The sequence below is a fragment of the Lagenorhynchus albirostris genome, chromosome 11 (assembly GCF_949774975.1).
Source record: "Lagenorhynchus albirostris chromosome 11, mLagAlb1.1, whole genome shotgun sequence".
NCBI lineage: Eukaryota > Metazoa > Chordata > Mammalia > Artiodactyla > Delphinidae > Lagenorhynchus > Lagenorhynchus albirostris.
The window spans coordinates 9830481-9853773 of NC_083105.1; the positions used below are offsets into that span (position 1 = coordinate 9830481).

Genomic DNA, 23293 nt, shown 5'->3' on the forward strand with positions numbered 1-23293 from the left:
ATTGACCTTTTACGAACACAAACCATATGGTGTTACTTCCCTGCTTAAAGCCCTCCAGTTGGGCTTCGAATCAAACCCATTCCCTTCCCCTGGCCTGTAAGGGCCCACATGACCTCACCCTGCTTTCCTCTCCAGCTTCCTTTCTCCCTGGGAGTTCACTCTGCTCCAGCTCCATTGGCCTTCTTTCTGTTCCTGGTATATATCAAACTCATTTCTGCCTCAGGACCTTTGCACTAGCTGTTGCCTTTGTCTAGAACACTCAGTCCTTCCCCAAGTTTCTACATGGCTGGCTTCTCAGGTCATTCAGGTCTCAGCTCAAATGCACGCCTTTTCTGACAACCTTATAAGTAATGCCCATCTCCTAACTCCCCACCCCACACACACTTCCTATAACTTTCTATCACGTCACTTTTAAAATTTCCCTATCGTTCTCATTACTATTATAAATTAACTTGTTTATTTAATTATTCATTTATTTACCGCTCGCCTCCCCACTATAATATAAAACTTGAGAGCTTCTCTTGTTTCCAGCTCTCCCCAGTGCCTGGCGCTATGCCCGGTCCAAAGTTGGTCTCCAAACATATATTTTGAATGAATGACTCTATTTGTTCATTTAGGGCAGAATTCCCTTTCCCTAAGGATGGAATGAAAGTAAAGAAATAAAAACCTCAGAGACGTGAGCTTTAGAGGGAAAATGTGCGAACTATTGCAGTCTTATGGAAGTTCCCCTGCGAATCCTGTTCTGACCACCTCTTGAGGAATTCTGTGTTAGGATCAAGGGGGGTCCCTCCCAGAGCCCCAGAGAGATGGGTTAGCCCCTGTCCTAATCTCCCCCCTCCACCTCCAGCAGAAGCCAGGGTTGCCCGTGGAGGAAACAGTTCCACAAACATTCACCAAGCAGCTGCCCTGGGCGTGGCCCCATGCTGGATGCTGGGGATGGAGATGAATCACGGAAGAAGGAGGGGGTGACCTTCCAGGCAGGGGACAGCGTGAACAAAGGCAGAGATAGGAGACATTCTGGTGTTTGGGGGGAATTATGCACAGTTTGGTCCTGCTCCAGCCAGTGAGGGTAGGAGATGAGGCTGGAAGGGTGAGCCATGTCCAGATTACCAACCGTCTCATAAACCAAGAGAAGCTAACATAATAAGGCCCAACGTTTATTAAGGGTTTCCACGTACTCTTATTCCCCCATTTTACAGATTGCAGAAACTGAGGCACAGAGAGGGTGTCAGGAACTATCAAAGACCTGAGACTTTACCCTCTTTGGAAACTAGGTCATGCAACTGGTAACAGCTAGAGGCAGGGTTTGAACTAGGCCTTCTGGCTCCAGAATCCATGCCCTTGACCACCAGGTACTGCTGCCTCTTAAGGAATTTGGACTTTATTCCACAGAGGGATGGGGATAGGGAGCCACTAATAGGTTTGTAAGCAGGAGCGTGACGTGTTCATATCATAGATTTAAAAAGTCATTCTCGGGACTTCCCTGGTGGTCCAGTGGGTAAGACTCCGTGCTCCCAATGCAGGGGGCCCGGGTTCGATCCCTGGTCGGGGAACTACATCCTGCATGTATGCCACAACTAAAGATCCCACATGCCGCAACTAAAGATCCTGCATGCGGCAACTAAGACCCAGCGCAGCCAAAAAAAAAAAAATTCAACTCCAGCCTCTGGACCCACTTATCCAACTGCTGTCCATCTCTCATGGAGCAGCTCACGTAAAGGTGGCACCATTTGGTACCCAAGCCACAGAGGTTTTGCTGCTCTTGGCAGCAGCCCCCTGTCCTGGTCTCCTCTGTCCTTCCAGGATGTAATGTGTGTGCTTCTGTCTTCACAGAACACACGTAGATGCACCAGGAGTCCCGATGCCTCACGCACCTGAAGGACCTCACTGCCCCCCCTACTGCCTGCCTTCACCTTCAGAGATCCCGGCCCACCTCTCCACCGGGGAGGCGCTTCCTCCGAGCTGTGCTGCTTGGCAGGTTTCCAGGTCACTGCTCCAATGAGTATTCACTCGCATGCACGCACATACGGCTCTGGGGGTTCATCGTGTACAGAGCTGTCATTTGATTTGCTCCTACTTTACAACTCAGGTAACCTTTGACTCCCAGAGATTGGGTAAGCAGGGCAGGCATTATCCTGAGGCTGGGGGTGGGGTGGGGTGTGTGGAACATGTGCCCAGGGACCACTGGGCACGATCCCCACAGCCAAACAGGGTCTCCCAGGGCTGTTGCCTCCTGAGGAATGTTCTGGTCTCTCCCCGCCACTCTGCAGAGACCATACGGCAGCCATGGTGGTCCAGAGCCGCAGAGTGAGCCTTCCCTTCAAGTCAAGAATGCAGGCTTGGAAGGTTGACAGGCCTGGGTGTGGCCTCGGCCAGTGCTCGCGCACGAGCCATAGCCCCTCTTCTCTATCCCAGCCTTCCGAACACCCTTCCAGCTCTGGGAACCCATGCTGGTCAGGAGATGCCTTGTGGAAAATTGGAGATGGAGCTGGACTGTGAAGGATGGTAGAATTTTTTTTAACATTTTTAATTTTTAATTTGCAACAAAATATATATAGACTTTTTTGACAGGAGAAAGTAGAAGCCTCCTGCATCACCCCCGCACCAGAGCCCTCTCCCACGCCTGCTTGTTCCTGCCAGTGCCTGATCCACATGCCCACCAGGGTCTTGCCATGCTAATGTAGTCTGCAGTGGGGAGAGAGGTCTTCTCTGGGACCCTCGATGTTCTGTGCTCCCAAAGATTCAGAGGGGGGAACTTGTGCTGCTCTCTGAATTCTTTTCTTTCTTTTTTTTGCGGTACGCGGGCCTTTCACTGTTGTGGCCTCTCCCGGTGCAGAGCACAGGCTCTGGACGCGCAGGCTCAGCGGCCATGGCTCACGGGCCCAGCCGCTCCGCGGCATGTGGGATCTTCCCGGACCGGGGCACGAACCCGTGTCCCCTGCATCGGCAGGCGGACTCTCAACCACTGCGCCACCAGGGAAGCCCTTTTCTTTTTTTTGAAGGGGAGTGACCTCTGCTCCTTCAGGGAGTTGGGGGTGGGAAATGACAGGCAGGTGGCCATAGTATAACGAGAGGTTGGATCAAAATCTCCAGTCCCCTGCCCCCAGCACTGGCCTCTTTCCTTGTTCTCCCCACGCCCACCCCAGCTCCATTCCATAGTCTGGGTCCAGTCAGATGCTCCTGAGCTCAAATGCTGCTCCAGCGCAAAGCAGCCGCGTGATCTTGGACAGCGACCTGACCCCTGTGGGCCTCAGTTTCCTCATTTGTACCGTGAGTGTGTCCACGGTGAGGCTTAATTGTAAGCAAGCTCCTGGCTCCCTCAGCACAGAGCCCGACGCGGAGAAGAGCTCCCCGCAAGGTAGCGGGCGGCATCATGGGTTCCGGGAGGGGGCCAGAGCACAGGTGGGGTGGGGTGGGGGTCGCCCGGGAGTCCCGCCGCCCGGCCACCGGGTCGCCGCCCTCTGCGTGGTGACGGCAGCGGATAAGGCTCTCGCCGCATCCCGGGCAGCGCCCCCACTCGGCGCCCGGCACGGAGCTGGTGCGGGGCTGGGCCGGCCCGGAGGAGCCGGAGGGGCGGGGCCGCCGCGCCAGCTCCCCTCCCTGCCGCCCGTCGCCTTCTCCTCCTCGCGCTTCCCGGGCTCAGAGCGGCGGCAGCAGCGGCCGCGGCAACAGCTTTGGCTCCGGCTCCTCCCGCTCCCGCTCCGGCCCCGCTCGGCCCCACTTGCCCGGGCCCCGCGCCCCGACCCCGCCGCCGCGCCTGCCGGGGGCCTCGGGTGCCCCCGCCGCCCGCCTCACGCTGAAGTTCCTGGCCGTGCTGCTGGCCGCGGGCATGCTGGCGTTCCTCGGTGCCGTCATCTGCATCATCGCCAGCGTGCCCCTGGCGGCCAGCCCGGCGCGGGCGCTGCCCGGTGGCGCCGACAACGCCTCGGCCGCCTCGGGCGCCGCCGCGTCCCAGGGTCCGCAGCGCAGCCTTAGCGCGCTGCACGGCGCGGGCGGCTCGGCCGGGCCCCCAGCGCTGCCCGGGGCTCCGGCGGCCAGCGCGCACCCGCTGCCGCCCGTGCCCCTCTTCAGCCGCTTCCTGTGCACGCCTCTGGCGGCTGCCTGCCCGTCGGGGGCCGAGCAGGGGGACGCGGCGCCGAGCGAGCGCGAGGAGCTGCTGCTGCTGCAGAGCACGGCCGAGCAGCTACGCCAGACGGCGCTGCAGCAGGAAGCGCGCATCCGCGCCGACCAGGACACCATCCGCGAGCTCACCGGCAAGCTGGGCCGCTGCGAGAGCGGCCTGCCGCGCGGCCTCCAGGACGCCGGTCCCCGGCGCGACACCATGGCCGACGGGCCCTGGGACTCGCCCGCGCTCATCCTCGAGCTGGAGGACGCCGTGCGCGCCCTCCGGGACCGCATCGACCGCATCGAGGTGAGCGCCGCGCCACGCGCCGTCGGGACCTGGCCGGGGAGTGGGAGGGGCCGCTCGAGGGAGTCGAGAGCGTCCCGGGGTCCCGCCGCCACCGCCGGCTGAGGGACCCTGGGGAGCCCCCGCGAGTCTCGGAGCCTCGGGTTTCCGTCTGTGCAAAGGGGATGGTTCCGTCTGTGCAAAGGGGATGGTTGGTCTTGCCTCCCAGGGGGAGAAGGGAGGAGTCCGGTAGCGCACACAGGCCGGAGACTGACACTGTGACTAAGGCACAGGAGGCACACGGGAAAGGCTCGCTCCACATCCTCTGTAAGCCTCAGTTTCCGAGACTGTAAAATGGGTATAACGGTGTCCACCTGTAGTGTGGATTGATGAAAATGTAGGTACGTGAAAATGCTACGCACGAACTAGGACCTCGTTAAATGTCCGTTTTATTTCCTTCTTTCAGACACCCCCAAAGCTGCACCAGCCACACACTCAGTCCCTATGGTCAGAAGATAGGAACGCTGTCCAAGGGTCTCAGGGTCCTCCTCTCCTGCGGAAGAGCAGGGAACAGTGTCTCATAAGCCAAATGTGGGTGCCCCTCACCGCCTCCACCGCTAAGCCCCCCACCTGGGCTCGGACCACGGGCTTGGTAGCAGGAGCTCAGATGGTGGTAGCCCAGACAAAATGCCTGGAAGCCGGCAGCTGTAGGGTGGGGGCTGAGTGAAGAATAGGGTCCCACCTGGGTCTCTCCCCCTACACTCACCTTTTTCAGATGTTCCTGGCCCAGGCTCAGGATCAGACAGAAGGGGTCCAACAGGGGGAATCCGCTCTTGGCTGTCCTGTGATCCTGGGCCAGCCATTTCTCCTTTGAAGCTGCCAGACCCCTACCTCCCTGTGAGAACTTATTTGGGGCCACCTGGAGGGGAAGCTGGACACACTAGGTAGGACAGACATCTGGAGACACTGACCACCCCCAGCCATCCACGACTTCAGACTGCAGGGAAGGGGGTTAGCAACAAAACTGGATCCGTGGAAGGAGGGGGGAGAAAGAGGCCGCAGCACCAGCTGCCCCCTTTATTACCTCCTTCGAAACTGAGCGCAGCTGTCAAAGGGAGGAGAATGGCTGGAAGGAAGGAAAGACAGGGACTTCTCCCTCTCCATGGCTTTCTCAGTTACATCCCTGGCCGAGCAGCACAGGAGATGCTGCTGGTATGGAAGGTTGGCCGTGCCCATGGCCCAGTGGCCCTCCAGAAAGTCCATGTTGGTGTCAGCACCCACCCTGCAGGGTGTCAGAGCACAGCCAGGCAGCTATCATAGCCAACCCCAAACCTGGGGCTCAGAGACCTCCTAAGGTGAGTGACAGAGACAGGAGGAAAGCCCAGAGTCTTACCTGCTGGCAACATCCCTTTTCCCACTCCAGCTCTGGGGATTTCTAGGATAAGAGCTGAGAGCAGGAAAATAATCAGGGAAACACGGAAAGTCAACAGTGAAGGGAAGTCTCAGTTTTCCTCACCTGTAAAATGGGGACAGTATTAGCACCTACCTCATTGGAGTGTTAGGAGGATTAAGTGAGTTAATCTTTTTGGATTGCTATTTTTAACATTAAGCTCTAATATTACCAATTTTTTAAATAGCCAAAATTTAAAATGGGAACAAATCCTCCTTTTAGAAATAGATTTTATTAATGTAAAAAAAAAAAAAGATCTGGTCTTCAATAAACTTCCCCTTGCCTGCCCTAGTCCCTGCCCCCACACCCAGATGGCGCCCGTGGTTCCTCCCACGTCTGGGGCTGGCAGGACTGGGCTTGCCCTGGACCTGCACCTGTGCATTTGGCAGGGTGGGCTCCCTTCCGGTTAGCCCGCTGAGGTTGGGGGTATCCTGGTGGCTGGGATTTGGCACCAGGTCAGCCTCCTAGGTGGGGGAGTCCTGCTTCCCTATACGCACTCCTGCTTTCTGAGTGCAGTGGACATGGAGGGGCTGCCTGTCCTTCTGAGCCTGGCAGCCCCCAGAGCCAGTCTCTTTGGGGTGTTTGGCAGGGGTCAGGGTCTGGAGCCCGACAGACTCGGGGTCAGACTACTTGTCTCAGCTGGACCCCATGCACCTTTTAGCCACTGACTAGTTTTTCCCTTGCCTTCTCATCCAAAAGCCTCAGAAGGATGCCCCCAGGTTTTCAGGGTGTACTTTCTCACCACTAGTCTCTCTCCCACTTTGGTACACTGAAAGTGCTCGTGGTGACGTCACCACAGTTGATAGATTGAATGGGAATGTTTCAGTCCTTATCTTGCTGGACCCCTCTCCAACATCTGACCCCATTGATCATCCCCGCCTACGAATCTCCATGCGGTTGGCTTCTAGGTACCTGTCACCTGCCCCTCCACCCTCTCTGCTTCTCTGTCCCCTCTTGGGTCCTCCTCCTGTAACATGTGTGCCCCTCCTGGCCTTCCTCTCACTTTCCCTGGGTGAACTCAGCCACACACTGAGGCTTTCCAACACCATTCCACCGTGATGCCCCAAGCCAACTTCGTCTCCAGCCCAGGTTTCTCTCCAAGCTTCAGACCAATAGATCCAGCTGCTTCCTGAGCACCTCCCTCTGGATGTCCCACCAACCCCCTACCTTCATCATGTCCCAACCTGGACTCAGGTGCGCTCTGAGAAGCCCTGCTTGGCTCCTCCCCTCCCCCCACTTCAGTCGGCCTCGGCCTCATCTCTCCGCAGCTCCTTGCAGCAGCCTCCATGCTGGTCTCCCACCTGCCCAGACACACCCCTCCATCCCTCCTCCTCCAGGCAGCCCCAGGGATCTTCCTTAAGCCCACCCCATGGGGCTCCCCTGTGGTGCACACTCAGCCTGCCCCCAGGCTGCCATTTTGTATCTGGCCCATCTCCCAGTTTCTTCTTCTTCTGCCTAGATTACCCCCAACATATCCATACTCATCATTTAAGTCTGCTCTGAGTACACCTCCTCCTAGAGGCCTTCCCTGCTCACCCTCTGTCTCCTTCCTACCCCCACCCCTGCACATCTCAGCACACCCCTGCCCACCTCTCTGCATCCCTCCCTTCCCCACCCCACTGGGCTGACTACCAAAGGGGAGGAAAGGTCCCCCTCGCCCACCCTCTCTCCACAGGCCTCAAGTTGGAGTCACATTTGAGGGCTTAGGAGAAATTGTTTGTCTTCTATGTTTTTATCTTTGTTGTTATTTTTGTTGTTAATTGAAAAAATGTCAGAAGATTTCAGGGGGAATTATATTTAATTCCACCATTTTATTCGTTTTTGCAGCCCCCCTTTTGGTCCTTTATCCAAGTGTAGACATTGTTCCTGAGTTGCTGGGTTGCTGGTAATTACCATTTTAATGATGCCCATAATATCCTCACATCCATCTCAGGCTCCACCATCCATCAATCCTTTGACTGTCTCCTGTTGCTGCAGATGTAGGTTGTTTCCGATTATTTTTGCTTCTAGATGCTCATTGCAGGATCGATTTCATGCAGATAGTTGTTTGTTTTTTTCTTTTTAAGTCTGTTGAAGTGTTTCTTTAGGCTGAATTCCCAGGAGTGGTATTACTGGGTCAGATGCTATTGACTTTTATGGCTGTGGCCAAAAACCACTTTTCAAAAGGACCATTTGTGGGGCAGCCAGCCATGTATGCATGTTACAGTGTTCTGTTTTTGCACTAATTGATGTGTAAAATGAAATTTCAAGATAGATTTAAGCAGCAATTTTTGGACATAAATCACATTCTTAATCCTGCCTGGCAAGCTAGTTGCCTCCCCTCATCTTGGGGTGGAAGCCATGAAAAGGAACACCCTGATGATGGTCGCAGAGGCTCCTGGACTTAATAACAATTATAGCTCATGCTTCCTGAGCACTTACCATGTGTCAGGTGCTGTTCGCTATCTCATTTAATCCTGATAAAATCTCCATGAGGAAGGTACTATTCTATCCCTCTTTCACAGATGAAGAAACCAAGGTTCAGAGAGGTTAAGAAACCGGCCCAAGTTCACACAGCATTGGAACCTGGATCTGACCCTGTTAGTGTTTGGCTCCAGAGCTCTTGTTTTTCATCATTAGCTCTAGATCCATCTGGAGGGGTCAGACCTCACCTATCTTCAGGAGAGTGAGAAACACAGGTGAGGGAAGTGCCTCTTGTTGGAGAGTGCCCTGGACCACTTCTGCCTCAGAGCGTATAGAACGAGAGTGATGAGGGCCAGTCCTCAAAGGCTTGTCGTGCTGGCTGGCAAGATAATCAGGAGGCTGAAAACAATAAATAATGACAACAAGTGACGTTTATTAGGCACTTACTATGTACATGTTAGCTTATTCAGTCTTCAGACCTATGAAGCAGGCTGTATGCATTCCCATCTTTCAGATGAAGAAATGGAGGCTCGTAGAGTCTGGAGGAACCAGAGCCAGACAAGTCACCTCCCGCCCTCCCCACCCGTGGCTTCCGTTTCCCCTTCATAAAATGGTCAGTGGGCAGATGCTCCCTAAGCACCTTGCAGCTCTACATATTCACTGAAGTAGGAAGGCTGGGTGGCGTAAAGTTGAGTTCTTGCTTGTGACCTTAGGCTAATCACTTTCTCTCTCGGGGCCTCGTGTTTTTAATCTGTAAAATGGTTAGGAGGGGCTGGGTTTGGTCTGGGCCCTTTGGGCTCTAAATTCTGAGTTCTTGGGCCGATGTTTCCTGATTAGGAACTGTAGTGGGGAGTATGCAGATTCCACGTTTATGTGGCCCCCGACTCCCCAGCCACACACTCTCAGACCGCCAGTTCCTCAGCGGAGTCTGCAGATAAAGCGGCTTATAGAATCTTTTGGTGCCTTTTAAAAAGTCTGTTGGTTGCTTTTGCTTTCCTCTTACATTCCTGCCCACCCTGGAAGCTTCTGCTCTGCAGGGGCTGGTTCCCTTGACCCTGCCTCTTTGGCCACAAAAGGGGCCAGCAGAGTGCAGTGAGAGAGCTTCTGCCCATCGGCCTTTTGTTGGAGGACGTGGAACCTAGTGCCCTCTAGGCCACCTGCAGACCCCGACGGCCCCTCTCCCTGTGGCTGGCCTCCCCCCGTCTCTAGGTGGGGCATCCATACTGAGAAGCCCTTAACCCCTCCTCCTGCCAGTGTGGAACCTGCATTCTAGCAAGAAACCTTGGTTTTAAAAAACCCAGCTCTGCCACCTGCTCATCGTGACCTCAGAAAATTCCTTCTTCTCTCTGCTCCTGTTTCCCCATCTGTCAGATGGAAGCGTGGGCAGGACACCCAGAGAACCCCTCTTTCTCTGTCATCCTGTGCCCTGGAGGCCTCTCATCGCTCGCAGGCCCTCGCCTGGGAAAGGAGACCCTTCCTGCCATTCCAAGCCTGGCACGAGCTGCTTGGGCGGAAGACAGGGACTTTACCTGTGGGCCTTTTTTTTTTTTTTTAAGGTATATCTTACATTCAATATATGTAAGAGCTCACATATCTTACTTTAAAAAGACACAAGTCTTAAGTGTACAGCTCAGTGAAAATTTATGTATGGCTGCATCCATGAAAGCACCACCCACATAAGAGTCAGGACATTTCTGGCACCCCAGAAGGCTCCTTTGTGACCCCAAAGTCCATACTTCCCCAGAGGTACCACTGTTCCAGTTTCGGTCACTGTAGGTCAGTTTTCTCTGTGTTTGAACGTCACTCAGATCGACTCAGAGAAGCTGCACCCCTTTGTGTCTGGTGTTCTCTTTCAACATTGTCTGACCTTCAGTCGTGGTGTGTGTGTCTGTGGTTCGTTATTTTTCAGTGCTGTGTAGTGTTTCAATGTGTGGAGATACCCTATTCCTCTGTGGATGGACATTTGGGTTGTTTCTGGTTTGGGGTTATTACGGATAAAGCTGCCGTGAATGTACTTGTGATATCTCTAGTTGGCTAAAAGTCCTCATTTCTCCTGGATGTATCCCCAGGAGTGGGATGCTTGGGTCCCAGGAGAGGCATATATTTAGCATTGGGAGTTTCTGCCAAACGCTTTTCCAAAGTGGCAGTGAGTGTTTGCACACCCACCTGCTGTGAAGCTTGTCAACCTTGCTACGGTCATTTTAAAGACACTCCCCGTCCTGGTGGGTGTGTAGTGAACTCATTGTGGTTTTAATTTGTATGTCTCTGATGACTCATGATGTTGAGCACCTTTTCACATGTTTTTTGGCCATTTTGTGAAGACCTTGCCTGTGGGAGGTGGACCGAGATCAGTGGCTGGTGTCCCCCACCCCCCCCCGAGTGACAATGCCGTTGGATTTCCCAAGACAGTTGGGCACGTGATCCCTCCTGAACTTGGGACAGAGATCGAGGCAGCCAAGCGGAAGCTCTTAGGTGCCCCCCACACCCCTCGTTTGACTCCAGGGGAAGCTGAGGCTCAGAGAGGCTGAGTGACTTGCCCAAGGCCACACAGCACGGCAGAACTGAGCCAAGATGACAGCCGGGATTTTCTATGGAAATGGGCTGAGGGTGGGGTCCTCAGCCTCTGCTGCAGATTCTTGGCCAGGGCCCAGAAGGTGTGTGGGCAGGCAGGGCCTGAGAGAGAATTTTGTGGCAGCTTGACAGGGAGTACTTGAAGGGAGAAGAGAAGGGGCCTGGGGTTGGGATGCCTAGTCACTTGCTCTGGGGCCTCAGAGCCCAGGAGGGTGTATGGGCACACCCTCTGTGAGCCATCTCCCCTTCCTCCGGCCTCCTCCCCTCCCACACACCGACTGGCCTGACCTGGCACCCTTGGTGCACAGAGGTCCATTTGTCTTCTTTCCATTCCAGCTGCAAATTGGCAGTGGGGACCAGAACAAAGATCAGTCCGGCCTCTGCCACCTGCTCTCCTGCCCCTTCCCTGCCAGGGTTAGATGGAGACAGAGCAGCCCGCTGGGCCGGCTCCTGGGGAGGAAGGCGGGAGCAGGACAGCCCCTCTGAGAGGCCTTCTCCGACCCACCATGCCCCCGCCGCCCCACAGAGAGCTTCTTGCCGGTGCTGTCGCTGTCACAGCTCCCAGACAGCCTCCCCCCAGCTGAGAGCGCTGCTGTGGCCAGCGCTGGCCTCATTTGCCTAGGGAACCACAGCACCTTGCAGTTAGTAAGAGGCATCAGGGCTGAGCGCGCCCTCTGTTCTAAGGGCCTTACACCATGGGACCGTTACTCTCCCCATTTCACAGATGAGGAAACCGAGGCTCAGAGGGGTAAGAACCTTGGTTAAGAACCGAGGCTCGGAGGGGTTAAGAACCTTGAAATCTGGGATTTCAATCCTTAGCAGTCTGGCTCCAGGGCCCACATCCACACAGTTACTACTCACCACGCTCTCCTGTTCTCTCAATAATAGCAGGAAATAATAATGGTTTTGACTCTCTATCAGCCATTTTTATATGCCAGGCTTTACATATTTTTTCATTTTGTATATCCTAAGATGTAGATACTGTAATTATCCCCATTTTACAGTTGAGGAAACCGAGGGTCAAAGGAGTTGAGCAGCTTGCCCAGGGCCACAGATCCAGTAAGTGGGGAGCCTAGGAATGACACGGCCTGTCTGACCTGAGAGTCATGCTGGTACCCATGGCATCGTGTTGCCACAGCACATGTTGACAGATGGATGCGTGAATGAGTGAATTAATGAGTGAGTGAGGACTCACAGTTCCTCCAGAGACACCCTCTTTCCCTTTCCCTTTGGCGCATCTTAGCTGAGCCGTCAGGGAAGCTGCCATCTGGAGGGTGAGGAGGCATTGGCCAGAGGAGGTGGGATGGGGGTGGGAAGAGTGTTCTTGGCAGAAGGAACAGCATGTGTGGAGGCCCTAGGGTGAGAGGGAGCTGGGGACTTTCAGTCGGAATGAAGTGTAGCTTCTGGGGGTGCATCAGGGCTGAGATTAGAGGGGCGGGGTATTTACTGGTGGGAGAAGGGAGCTCTTGTAGGATTTCAAGCAACCTGCTTGGATTTGCAGTTAGGTGCCTGCCTCTGGCTCCTGTGTGGAGAAGGGCCAGCGTCGGAGCCTCACGATGGTGGCCTGGGCTGGGGTGGGGGACGCAGGAGCCGAGTGAGGCTATGGTTAAGATTCAGGGTTAGATTCCACCCTCAGAGACTCTGCTTTTGGATTTTCCCCCGTTTTTTTTTTTTAAGCCCACTATATTTTATTTTATTTATTTACTTACTTATTTATTTACTTTTTTGTGGTATACGGGCCTCTCACTGTTGTGGCCTCTCCCGTTGCAGAGCACAGGCTCCGGACACGCAGGCTCAGCGGCCATGGCTCACGGGCCCAGCCGCTCCGCGGCATGTGGGATCCTCCCAGACCAGGGCACGAACCCATGTCCCCTGCATCGGCAGGCGGACTCCCAATCACTGCGCCACCAGGGAAGCCCTTCCCCCGTTTTTTAAAAGAAATTTATTGTGAAGTACCTCAGAGATATACAAAGGTATAGAGACTACCATCCAGGTCCGTACCCAGGCTCAGGACCCAGACGAGTTGCAAACAGCTGATGCCCCTCAGCGTCTCCCTCAGGTGCCAGAGGGTCACCACTGTCCCGAATTTGTATTTATCTCTCCGTGCATTCCTTCATGCTTTTGTATATACGTGATCTAGTTTGGAATTTTTGCAACTTTGTGTGAATGGCATCTAACTGTTCTTCTGTAACTTGCTTTTTTTCTCAATATAATGATTCAAAAAAAGATTTATGGGTGGAGGGGAGGCTCCTTCACGAGGTGTTTCAGTAGGTATTAAACATACATGTGTAAGTAGTAATAACCATAATAATAACTGACGCATAGCACGTCACGTGCCAACTCTAAGGGCGTTATATCTATTAACTTATTTAATTCTCACTACAATGCTATGAGATAATATTATTTTTGTACCTTTTTTTGCTGATGGGGAAACCGAGGCATGCCAGCTTTACATAACAAGGTCAGTGGGCTGGTGGAGCCTGGGTGTGAGCCCGGGCCGACTCACACAGGACTTGGGGGCAGAGCAGATGTGGGAGATAGGAGGCCTGACCCACACCGCTGCCGCCGGGCCTGCTCTCTTGCCACCCTGCCCTGCTGCCCCTGGAGCTGGGCCTTGTGCTGTCTGGGCGGGGGTGAGCTGTGCAGAGGGTGGGACCTTGACCCCAAAATCCAGCACCTTCCCTCTGCTCCCTCAAGGAAAGGAGTTGTCCCCACTGGGGACAAGGTGGTAGGGTCTTCCCCACGACCTCTAGCCTCAGAGCCACCCTGCGTAGGCAGGTCCCTCGCATCCAGGCCCCTCTGTGAAGCTGCCCCGAGGCACGGTCTGACACCACCTGCCGTATCCTCCCAGCCTTCTCACGGCACTAAAACCTCTTCTGCTGGCCCTTGAGGCAGGCAGTGCAGCCGACACCGTGCCCATTCGGCAGACCAACGAACTGTCAGGGTAGGCGTGAAGAATGGAACAGGTTCTGGAATCAGAAGGGGCTGGACTGGGGTCCTGGGTCTGCGACTTCGCAGCGGTGTGACCTCAGGCAGATGACTTCACCTCTCTGAGCCTCTGCTCTCTCGTCTGTAAAGTGGGCCTCCTTACTTCCCCAGGTTGGCGAGAGGGGTTGTGGAATGTTTGCACAGTGCTTCTGGAGTGCAGGGCCTGGCACGCGGTGCGTGGCAAGGAGGACAGCTGCCTCTGTTGGCCTCTTGTTACTGAGCGCTAATGAGCCCGGCACATTACCTGAGCTGGACCCGAATGCTGGGCTCTGGCTCCAGACCCCACCCTGGACTCCCAGCACGACAGGAGTGGGTTCTGAGCCCCCATCAGGACCCTCGTGGGGTGATGGCATCATCGTCTCCCTATCGTCTTGTGCTGGGGGCCCACTTGGCATCAGGCCGAGCCCACGCGGCACAGCCCGCGCCCGCAGCAGATGGGAAAGTGAGGGGAGTCATGTTCTTCTGATTCAGACGTTGGGGTGGGGAGGGGGCCACACAGGATCCAGTGAGCCCACCTCCTCCCTGGCCTTCCTGCAGAGCTGGCGGCTCTGACAAAAGAACAGCTTGTGTGCCCACCTCCCTCGGCCTGCGCAGTGTCTCCTCGCAACAGCATTTGTGTAAATAGCACTTGACGTCCTGTTCCTTCCTGGCAGGTCTTTCTCGCTCCAAGGGAGGAAGACGCTTTGCTAGAGAGAGAAGGCTTTGGCTCCAGAAGGGTCAGCTTTGCCCAGCCCCATCACTGTAGAAAATTCAAAAGGACTTCTGCCTCGGTTTCCCCATCTGTGAAATGGGGACACTAAGAGTACCATCCAAAACAAGTGGCTGTGAGGATTCACGAGGAAATACATGGAACGTGCCGAGGGCGGGCCTGGTACACTGTTCTTCAGAGGTGTGCCCCTCATGCCCAGCTAGGCCCAGTGGAAGGAGGGAAAGTGAGGCTGGAATGGTGCTGGGGCCGAGGAGACCCAGCCCCGGCCCTCCCAGTGCTGATGTGGAAGGCAATCCATGAGCTAATTGCCTCAGCCCAAGGTTTCCCGAAAGTCCAGCTGCCTCAGATGCAGTGGGTGGCTGGCCCTATCGCTCCATAAGCTGTCTGTGGTCAAGGGAAGATTCTGGAGGTAGCGAGCTCCCCATCAGCTGATGTATACAAGCCTCACAGTGTGCATTCTGCTTTTACAGTCCACGAGGACCTGTTACTTCCACTGTTCCATCCTTACATCTGTCCTGTGGATGGACAGAGTGGGGCCCGTTGTCCCTGTTTTACAGAAGGGGAGACTGAGGCTTTGCGTTTAGTCAACACCAGAGTCAGGATTCATACAAGGAGCCCCCCGGATAGTGGAAAGTGAAGATTAGTGTAACATGGGTGGGGCCGGGTGTACCGAGCAGCTTATCCATCCGTGCCCCGCCCCCCTCACCTGGCCTTCCCACCTGGTGGGCCAGAGCAGGCGTCTTAATGGGTGGGTGGCTGTGTCCTCTCTCATGGGACTCTGTGAGGGATAAAGTGGCCCATGCCGGGCCAGGCTTGGGCTCCCCTGATCACAGCCCCGCGAGCCAAACCCTCCAAGTCCCCACTTTATAGAGAAGGACAAATGACACCAGAGAGGTTAGCCCACCTGCCGCTGCTGTTGGGGTGGAATGGAGGAACCAAGTGTCAGTCCCTCCAACTCCTCAGCGCAAGGTCACGTCACTGTCTGTGGTGGCCGCTCCCTTCTCTCAGGCGCTGAGTGTGGCAGTGCCACTCTGCCTGCACTGCCCTCCCCACCCCCAGCACTTTGAAGCAGGGGGCACATTTATCCCCTCATCACATGGAGCTCAGAGAGGCTAAGGGAACTGCCCAATGTCACACAGCAAATGACCAACAAGGCCAGGATTGGGCCAGTGAAGCTGGGAGGGGTCTTCTGCACTTGCCCTGAGCTGTGGGGCCATCCCTGCAGGCACGTGGCACTCAGGGAATGCTAGGCTGTGCTCTTGGTTTTCTGTTCGGCCCTCGGCTGTCTCTTCAGCACCTGGTGCAGTGCCGAGCCCGTAATAGGTGCTCACTGAATATTTGCTCGGTGAAGGAGTCATGAGAATTCAGTGAGCTCAGGTCTGGGGCTAAGCCTGTGGTCAGGGCCCAGGGCAGGTGGAGTGGGAACCGCCAGGGCCCCTGGGCAGTGAGGAAGCATTGGGCTGTCAGTAGGGAGCGTGGAGGAGGAGAAAAGGGAGATAGGGGACAGGGATGGTCTAATTTGGCTCCTAGAAGCTCACTGAATTATTAATTTCCTACCCACGTTCCTGTGATGTGTCTGCCAGAGGCTGCCCCCCCGACCGGAGTCAAGACTCGTGGCCTCACCTGCATTCCTCCACCCCAGAAGGGGCTTCCTCCAGCAGGGGAGGGGAAAGGAGAGGTGCCCTGGCTTCTGCCCCAGTTCTTCCCGCTGGGGTCTTAAGACAGGAAAAAGGGGGACTCTAAACACTTTGTCCTCATCCTGGGCAGGACGGGGGTGTCAGAGACCACCCTGGAACACGCTGCCCTAGACAGTAAGTGCAGTAAACGGGCTCTGTTCATGGGCATTTACCGCATGTAATCATCCCCACAACCCTTCTGAATAGGTACCGTTGTCCCGTGTTGCATGAGAGGAACCAGGGGTTCAGAGAGATGGAGGCATTTGCCCCAGGCCACACAGCAGGTTGGTTCCCAAGCTGGATTTTAACCCTGGGCTGTATGCCTCCAGAGTCTGTGATCTTAACCACATGCTAACCTGAAGCGGCCGCAGCGCTGGAGCAGTATTCCAGAAGCCCCTGATTTGTGTCCCCCCGGGTCTGCCCAGTGTTCGCACAGAGCCTTGCACCCCCTTAGAGAAGCTTGACATGTGACTAAGTGAAGACAAAGACATTCCACCCCTTCAGGGCCCATTGGGATATAGCCTGCCCACGATGAAGGACTCAGTAGTGGCTCTCAACCCCAACTGCACGTTCGACCCCCCAGGGGACTATTACAGCTCTCTACTGCCAGCTCCCCACCCCACCATATGCTGAGCCGTCCTGAGGGCAGAGGCCAGCCTGCTTTCAGCTCCCCGTCACGCATCAGCACTGGAAGCAGCCTGCTAGACACCAGTACACGTTTGTTGCCTGGAGCTGGTATTGCCATCCCATTTTACATATGGGGAAGCTGAGGCTCACCTGGGGTCACTCAGCAGGGGTGGTGGGCATCTCTGGGCCCTTTGTCTCTTTCCTTCCTCCCTCCAAGTGACCTCGTGGTCCCTTTCTGTGCCCCGTGAGCAGCAGGAGCTTCCAGCCCGGGTGAACTTCTCAGCGGCCCCAGCCCCTGCGCCCGTGGTGCCCACCGCCCTGCACTCCGAGATGGACGAGCTGGAGGGGCAGCTGCTGGCCAAGGTGCTGGCGCTGGAGAAGGAGCGCGTGGCCCTCGGTCACAGCAGCCAGCAGCAGCGGCAGGAGGTGGCGAAGGAGCTGGACGCCCTGCAGGACCGTGTAGCAGAACTGGAGCGCGGTGGGTCCTGAGCCCCACAGAGGGCGTGGCAGGCGAGGCCTTGGTCCTCAGATGGGTCCTCAGGGTGGCAGATTCACTCAGAAAGCATTTTCATGCTCTCCAGAGGCTAAAGCTAGATGGGATGGTGGGGAAGAGGCTGTGAAACACAAGAAAGAGAGAATAATTGGGAGAGGGCGTTATCATTATTGTTAACAGGTAGCATTTTCTGGCCCTTATTGTATTCTGGGAGTGGGCTAAGTACTTGATTCATCAGCTGGTTTAATCTTCACAGACCATACAGGGGTGGTAGTGTTATTATCCCCATTTCACAGCTGAGGAATATAAGGCTCAGAGAGGTCAAGTGACTTGCCCAAGGTCACACAGCCAGTAAGTAGCGGATCTAGACCTTAAACCAGGTCTGACTCCAAAGTCCATGCATTTAACCACCACCACAATAGCACCTTCAATGTCAGAATTTTGTCATTTGTTTAACATCTGGGGCTGGCACCGCCGGGGGGGTCAGAAAAACATGACATATTGGACAGTGTACAGGTGTGAGCATCAGGGGACCTAGCTCCTCATTCCACGGCTGTCACTGGCTTGCTCTGTCACCTTGGAAGCTCACCTCCTCTCCCCAGGCCTCATTTTCCTCATCTGAAAGATGTGGATTTAGGACTCATGAGCTCTCAGGGACCTTTCGTCTTTTAAACTTTGTGAGGAGCACCCTTAAGAGGCTTATAGATGAGTTGGGGCTGCCAGGGGACTAGTAACCCTCGTTCTGGAGTATGCCCTGCCCACCCCCCATCAGTGTCCACTGACCCCCCCGTGTCCACCTTGCTCACCCCCTCAGGGTCCTCAGCCTACAGTCCCCCAGACGCCTTCAAACTCAGCATCCCCATCCGCAACAACTACATGTACGCCCGCGTGCGGAAGGCGCTGCCCGAGCTCTACGCCTTCAGCGTCTGCATGTGGTTGCGGTCCAGGTCGGGCGGCACTGGCCAGGGCACCCCCTTCTCCTACTCGGTGCCTGGGCAGGCCAACGAGATTGTGCTGCTGGAGGCGGGCCATGACCCCATGGAGCTGCTGATCAATGACAAGGTGAGCGGGGGGGGGGGGCCCTTTCAGGAGCACCTGTACTGTGCTGGGCCCCAAACAGCTGGGCCCTTTCAGTTCTCCTGCTCAGCAGAATCAGCACACATGAAATGCCTGGTGTGTGCCAGGCTGGGTTTGGGGATTTCAAGACAAGCCAGACCTGGGGCTGCGAAGAGGAGCTCATGTCCAAGAGAGGCTGTCAGCGGTGGTGCGCCACTTACAGAGGGGCATGTGAGGCTCACAGAGGTTCAGAGGCTTCCCCAGCGATGCAGCTATGGGAGCAGGGCTGCAAGTGCCTGCCCCCAGGGCCCTGCTCTTCTTCTGGACAAAGGACCTCTCTGGGGAGGGAGGGAGGAAGGGCGGGAGGGAGTGCTAGTGGATTCCTCGCCCCCCTCCCCCCTGCAACCAGCCCCATGCGCCTCCCCTACGTGGTGAGTAGGATACTGCCATGGTCAGGCTCTGGGCTGCATGCTGGATGTGAGGCCTCGTTCTGCCACTTACCCACTTCGTGACCTTAGACTAGTCACTTACCCTCTCCATGCCTCACTTTCCTCATCTGTAAAGCAAGAATAACACTCTCTACCTCATAGGGCTGTGGTGAGAAATAAACGGCTTAAATACATGTAAAGGGCTTTGAGCAGAGCCTAGCATTTAACAAACTTCGATAAATGTGCCCTGTGCTAGTAAATACTTTACCCATATTATCACCCTTGACCCAACTGCACCAGGAGGTAGACACCCTATTATCCCCATTTTGCAGATGGAAAAGCTGAGGCTCAGTGAGGGCAAATAGTGCACCCTGGCCATATAGCCGGTGAAGGGGTGATGATGTGAATTGGGGTCTTGGGCTCCAGAAACCACCTCTTAATCCCTCCACTGTTCTGCCCTTGGGTCACCCATCTGCCCCATGCCCAGGACTCCCACCCCCTCACCCCTCCCCCAGCCTGGCTTCAGGGCAGGATAAGGTAGGGGGACTGGGGGGAGTGATGTGGCAGGAGCATGGCGATCAAGGGGGAAGGAAGGAGAGCATCTTATCACCCCATTCCCCCAAAATATCTTCCCCGGCCTGCCACATTGCTTTGGGTCTTGCAGGCATGGTGGTCTTTTGAGACTCCCTGAAAATGCAGGCAACATATATTGCACCCACTTGTGACCAGGCCACGGCCACAGAGAGCTGCTAGGAGTGGCTGACACCCAGCAGAACCCTGCTTAACAGGAGGTGCCTTTCATGGGTGTCCTGAAGGAGGCAGAGGGAGATGGGCCCAGGGGACAGTGAACTTCCCTTGTAGCCCAGTAGGTCCTAAGACCACCAGGGTAGCTGGATGACATCTAGATCCTGCCTCCTGGTTCCCTTCATGCACCCCCTGGCTGCCATTTTTGCCTCTGCCCACGGTTAGCACTCAGTTCTAGTGAAAGGAATTCAGCACCCTGGACAGGGCCCAGTTCCCTGAACTTCTGGGGCCTTTTGAGCACCAACCTCACAAGCTACTCACAGTACTCATTTTATTCCAGCCTCTAAGCCTTTGCCTGTGCTGTGCCCCCCGCCGCTTGCTTTGCCTTGCAGCAGAGTTGCCAGAGTCCATTGTACTTCCAGATGTGTTTAGCTTTCACATCTTCTGTTCCCACACCCCTCTCTCCCTCTGGGCCTTCACAGCCTCTGTACCTCCCCGATGGCCCCTGTTACTCTGTCTTGTAATATCATCCCTGAAGTGCTTCCCTCCTGTGCAGACTCAGCTTTTTTTATGACCAGGACCAAATCCATACCCCCAGTGTCCAGAACAAGGCCTGGCACCAAGTAGGCCTCAGAGAACGCTGCAATAAATTGTGATCTCAGAGAACTTGGGAGATGAAAGAGCCCTTTGGGAGCCCCAAATCCAGAGGCAGCAAGTACCTTTCATATCACAGGCCAACTCTATCAATCATCAGTGGCTTCTGAGAGCACTGTGATGAGGAAGGTTCCTAGGGTGAGTCTAGGCTCATGATTGATTAGCCATGTCTGCCTTGGGTGGAGGAGGAGGCAGAGGTGGCTGCATATTTGCTATCCTTTTCCCAAACCCCTGACTTTACGGATGAGGAGACTAAAGCCCAGGGAGGAAAGGGCAGCCTCCCCAGGTCCCACAGGGGGTTGGTTGGCAGTGCCCGGCCTCGGAGTCTAAGGCTTGTTCTACCGCCCCCAGTACTTCTTGAGCCCAGCTGTGTGCCAGGCACTGTGTGTGGTATTCAGGGGAAGGTGGGCTTGTGAGATTCAGCTCCCACCCTGCATGACCTTGCAGGCCTGTTAGAGAGTGAATAAACCACCTAGAAACAGCTGAAAACCAACACTGAGTAGTCCCTTGTGATCTGAGTGAAGCTGCCTGATTGTACTGATATATTGTGGGGAAAGGGGAAAGAGTGGTCGGAAAGACACTGAGCTGGGAGCAAGGGGAGGGTCAAGCCTTGGGTCAGTCCCTGGAAGGAGGGACACCGGTCTCCCCATTCCCCATCCCACTGCTCCAGCCTCGGGCCTTGTGGCACCTCTGACCTGGGGCTGCGGGAACCTCTTTTCAGGTGGCCCAGCTGCCCCTGAGCCTGAAGGACAATGGCTGGCATCACATCTGCCTCTCCTGGACCACAAGGGACGGGCTGTGGTCTGCCTACCAGGATGGAGAGCTGCAGGGCTCCGGTGAGAACCTAGCCGCCTGGCACCCCGTCAAGCCTCACGGGATCCTTATCCTGGGCCAGGAGCAGGTAAGGCTCAGGGTAGGATGCAGCTAGATATCCCACCCACTTAGGGCCTCTGAAAGCACAGCAGTGAGCTCTCAGTCTGGCCCAGCCACTCTGGGCAGACTGGGTGAGACCCAGGGAGAGCAGAGACTCGCCCAAGGGGCTAGAACCTTGGGGCGGGGCTAGAACCTGGAGCGGGTGGGACTTCAGCCGGGACAGGGGGTTGACTCTCTGAGTGCCTGCCTGTCTCTGCTGCTCCCTCACTCCATGTCTCTCTTCTTTCTCTCTGCTCTTTTGGTCCAGGATACCCTAGGTGGCCGGTTTGATGCCACCCAGGCCTTCGTGGGTGACATTGCCCAGTTTAACCTCTGGGACCACATCCTGACACCTGCCCAGGTCCTCGGCATTGCCAACTGTACGGGGCCGCTGCTGGGCAACGTCATCCCCTGGGAAGACAAGCTGGTGGAGGCCTTTGGGGGTGCAACGAAGGCCGCCTTCGATGTCTGCAAGGGACGGGCCAGGGCCAAGGCATGAGGGGCCGCCTCGTCCAGGGCCCCTCCCTTGCCTGCCAATTCGGGGGCCTTCCGGGGCGGGGTCACATTGCTTCCTCAGCCTACCCACATACTGGCCTCCTCTCTTGCCCCACTCCTGGCCACGCCTCCCGTTTCCGCTGCGTCCACCCACACCTCCAGAACGCCCTGCCCTCGATGGCTTTCCCCTAATCCCACTCGGATGAGAGCAAGCAGCTCAAATCAACAGGTCAAGCCTGGGGGGAGTCCAGGGCCTGGCAGTGGGTGCGTAGCAGTGCCCACGGCTCTTCCACTTCACGGCTGCTGGCATTAGAGTGGAGCTGTCTCTCACCTCCCACTCCACCCTGTCCGTCAAGCACAACTGATTCCACTGATCTCACAGCTCCTCCCATGAGGTTGTGTATGGGGGACGGGCCCCCTGTCTCAGCGGCAGGACTGGTTATCTGCCCTCTTGTCCTCCATGCAACAGGCCTGTCCCCTTCCCTTCAGGGCCATAACAGGCTGGAGAGCTGTCCCCCAGCTGAGAGGGAATGACAGAACCATGGGCAACTCAGATTCAGCCCTCCTTTATCTTTCTACCAGCTGCCGGTCAAGGGCAGTGGGATCCTGATGGAGCCTCTCCCCCCACCCCACCCCGACCCACACCCCTCCCTTCCTCCTCTTTCCTTGTTTCTTTGTGTGCAGTGGTTTGAATGTGGGTTCCATGCCTGGCCCAGCCCCACCTCAATTTCCAGGACACCCCCTTCCCAGCTCCAGCCTGGAGGGTTAGGGACCAAGACTCCGGGAGACCAAAGGGCCATAGTCACCCCTTGCGCCCATCCACAGCTGTGCCCACTGGCATGGTCACCTCTCCCCTTCTGCAGCCAGGACAGGGCCTGGGCCACTTCAGCCTGGGCTGGGGACAGCATGGGACAGAGGCACATGCCCCAGGGGACCCACAATACCTACCCGCTCTGCATGGCCCTGCAGCCTTTGGGGGATGGAAAGAAGGAGCTGAGAGGGTAGGGAGAAGCGTGGCGTAGTGTGCAGAGCGCTGCATAGGGAGGAGAGCCCTTGGTTCCTGGTGAGCCCTGCCGCTGACCTGCTGTGTGGTCTTCTGTAAGTCCCTGCCCTCTCCGGGCTGACCTTCCTCATTTATGAACTGAGGCCCTTGCTTCCGTTGTTTCTGAGAGCTCTCCAGATCAAAAGTGAGACGGTCTGTGATTTCAGGTGGATAGGGTGGGACAAGCCTGAGAACCTGCCTAAGGACTGAGGGGCACAGCAGGGGCAGGTCCTGGGACTGGGCAGCCGATGGGACCTGGCTAGGCTGGGTCAGGGTCAGAAGCTGGCTCCAGAGAGTCAGGGGCAAGGGCAAGGGTCAAAGCAGACCAACCTCACACACAGATTGTAAAGATCAGCTCTTCTGGTTTCCCCCAGCCTGGCACCCTTGCCTATCTGAGTGTCTTCCTACCCTTAAGTCCCCACCAGCTCCCCCAAGAAAGTAGGAGAATATCAGAGCTGAGAAAAGCCACCCAGTCTGACCTCTTGCTTGTACAGATGGAGAAGAGCTCAGAGAGGGGAAGTGACTTGCACAGGATCACACAGCACGATGGAGCAGAGCCAGGACTAGAACCCAGTGCTCTTTCCCCCACACCCTATTTCCTGCCCATGAGAGTCTTTTGAGTCCAGCCTATACCTGAGAGAATGGATATTTGAGAGGT

The 23293-nt window shown here is 55.9% G+C and overlaps 1 protein-coding gene across 1 annotated transcript; it reads left to right on the forward strand.

Annotated features, from left to right (window-relative positions):
* The first annotated feature begins 2286 nt into the window (after nucleotides 1-2286).
* On the forward strand, nucleotides 2287-22676 carry NPTXR (neuronal pentraxin receptor). Its single transcript, XM_060165598.1, has 6 exons — nucleotides 2287-2307; nucleotides 3509-4411; nucleotides 17064-17289; nucleotides 18119-18366; nucleotides 20908-21087; nucleotides 21367-22676. Exons 1-6 carry the CDS (start codon nucleotides 2287-2289, stop codon nucleotides 21595-21597), a joined length of 1809 nt encoding a protein of 602 aa, XP_060021581.1. The 3' UTR covers nucleotides 21598-22676.
* The last annotated feature ends 617 nt before the right edge of the window (nucleotides 22677-23293 follow it).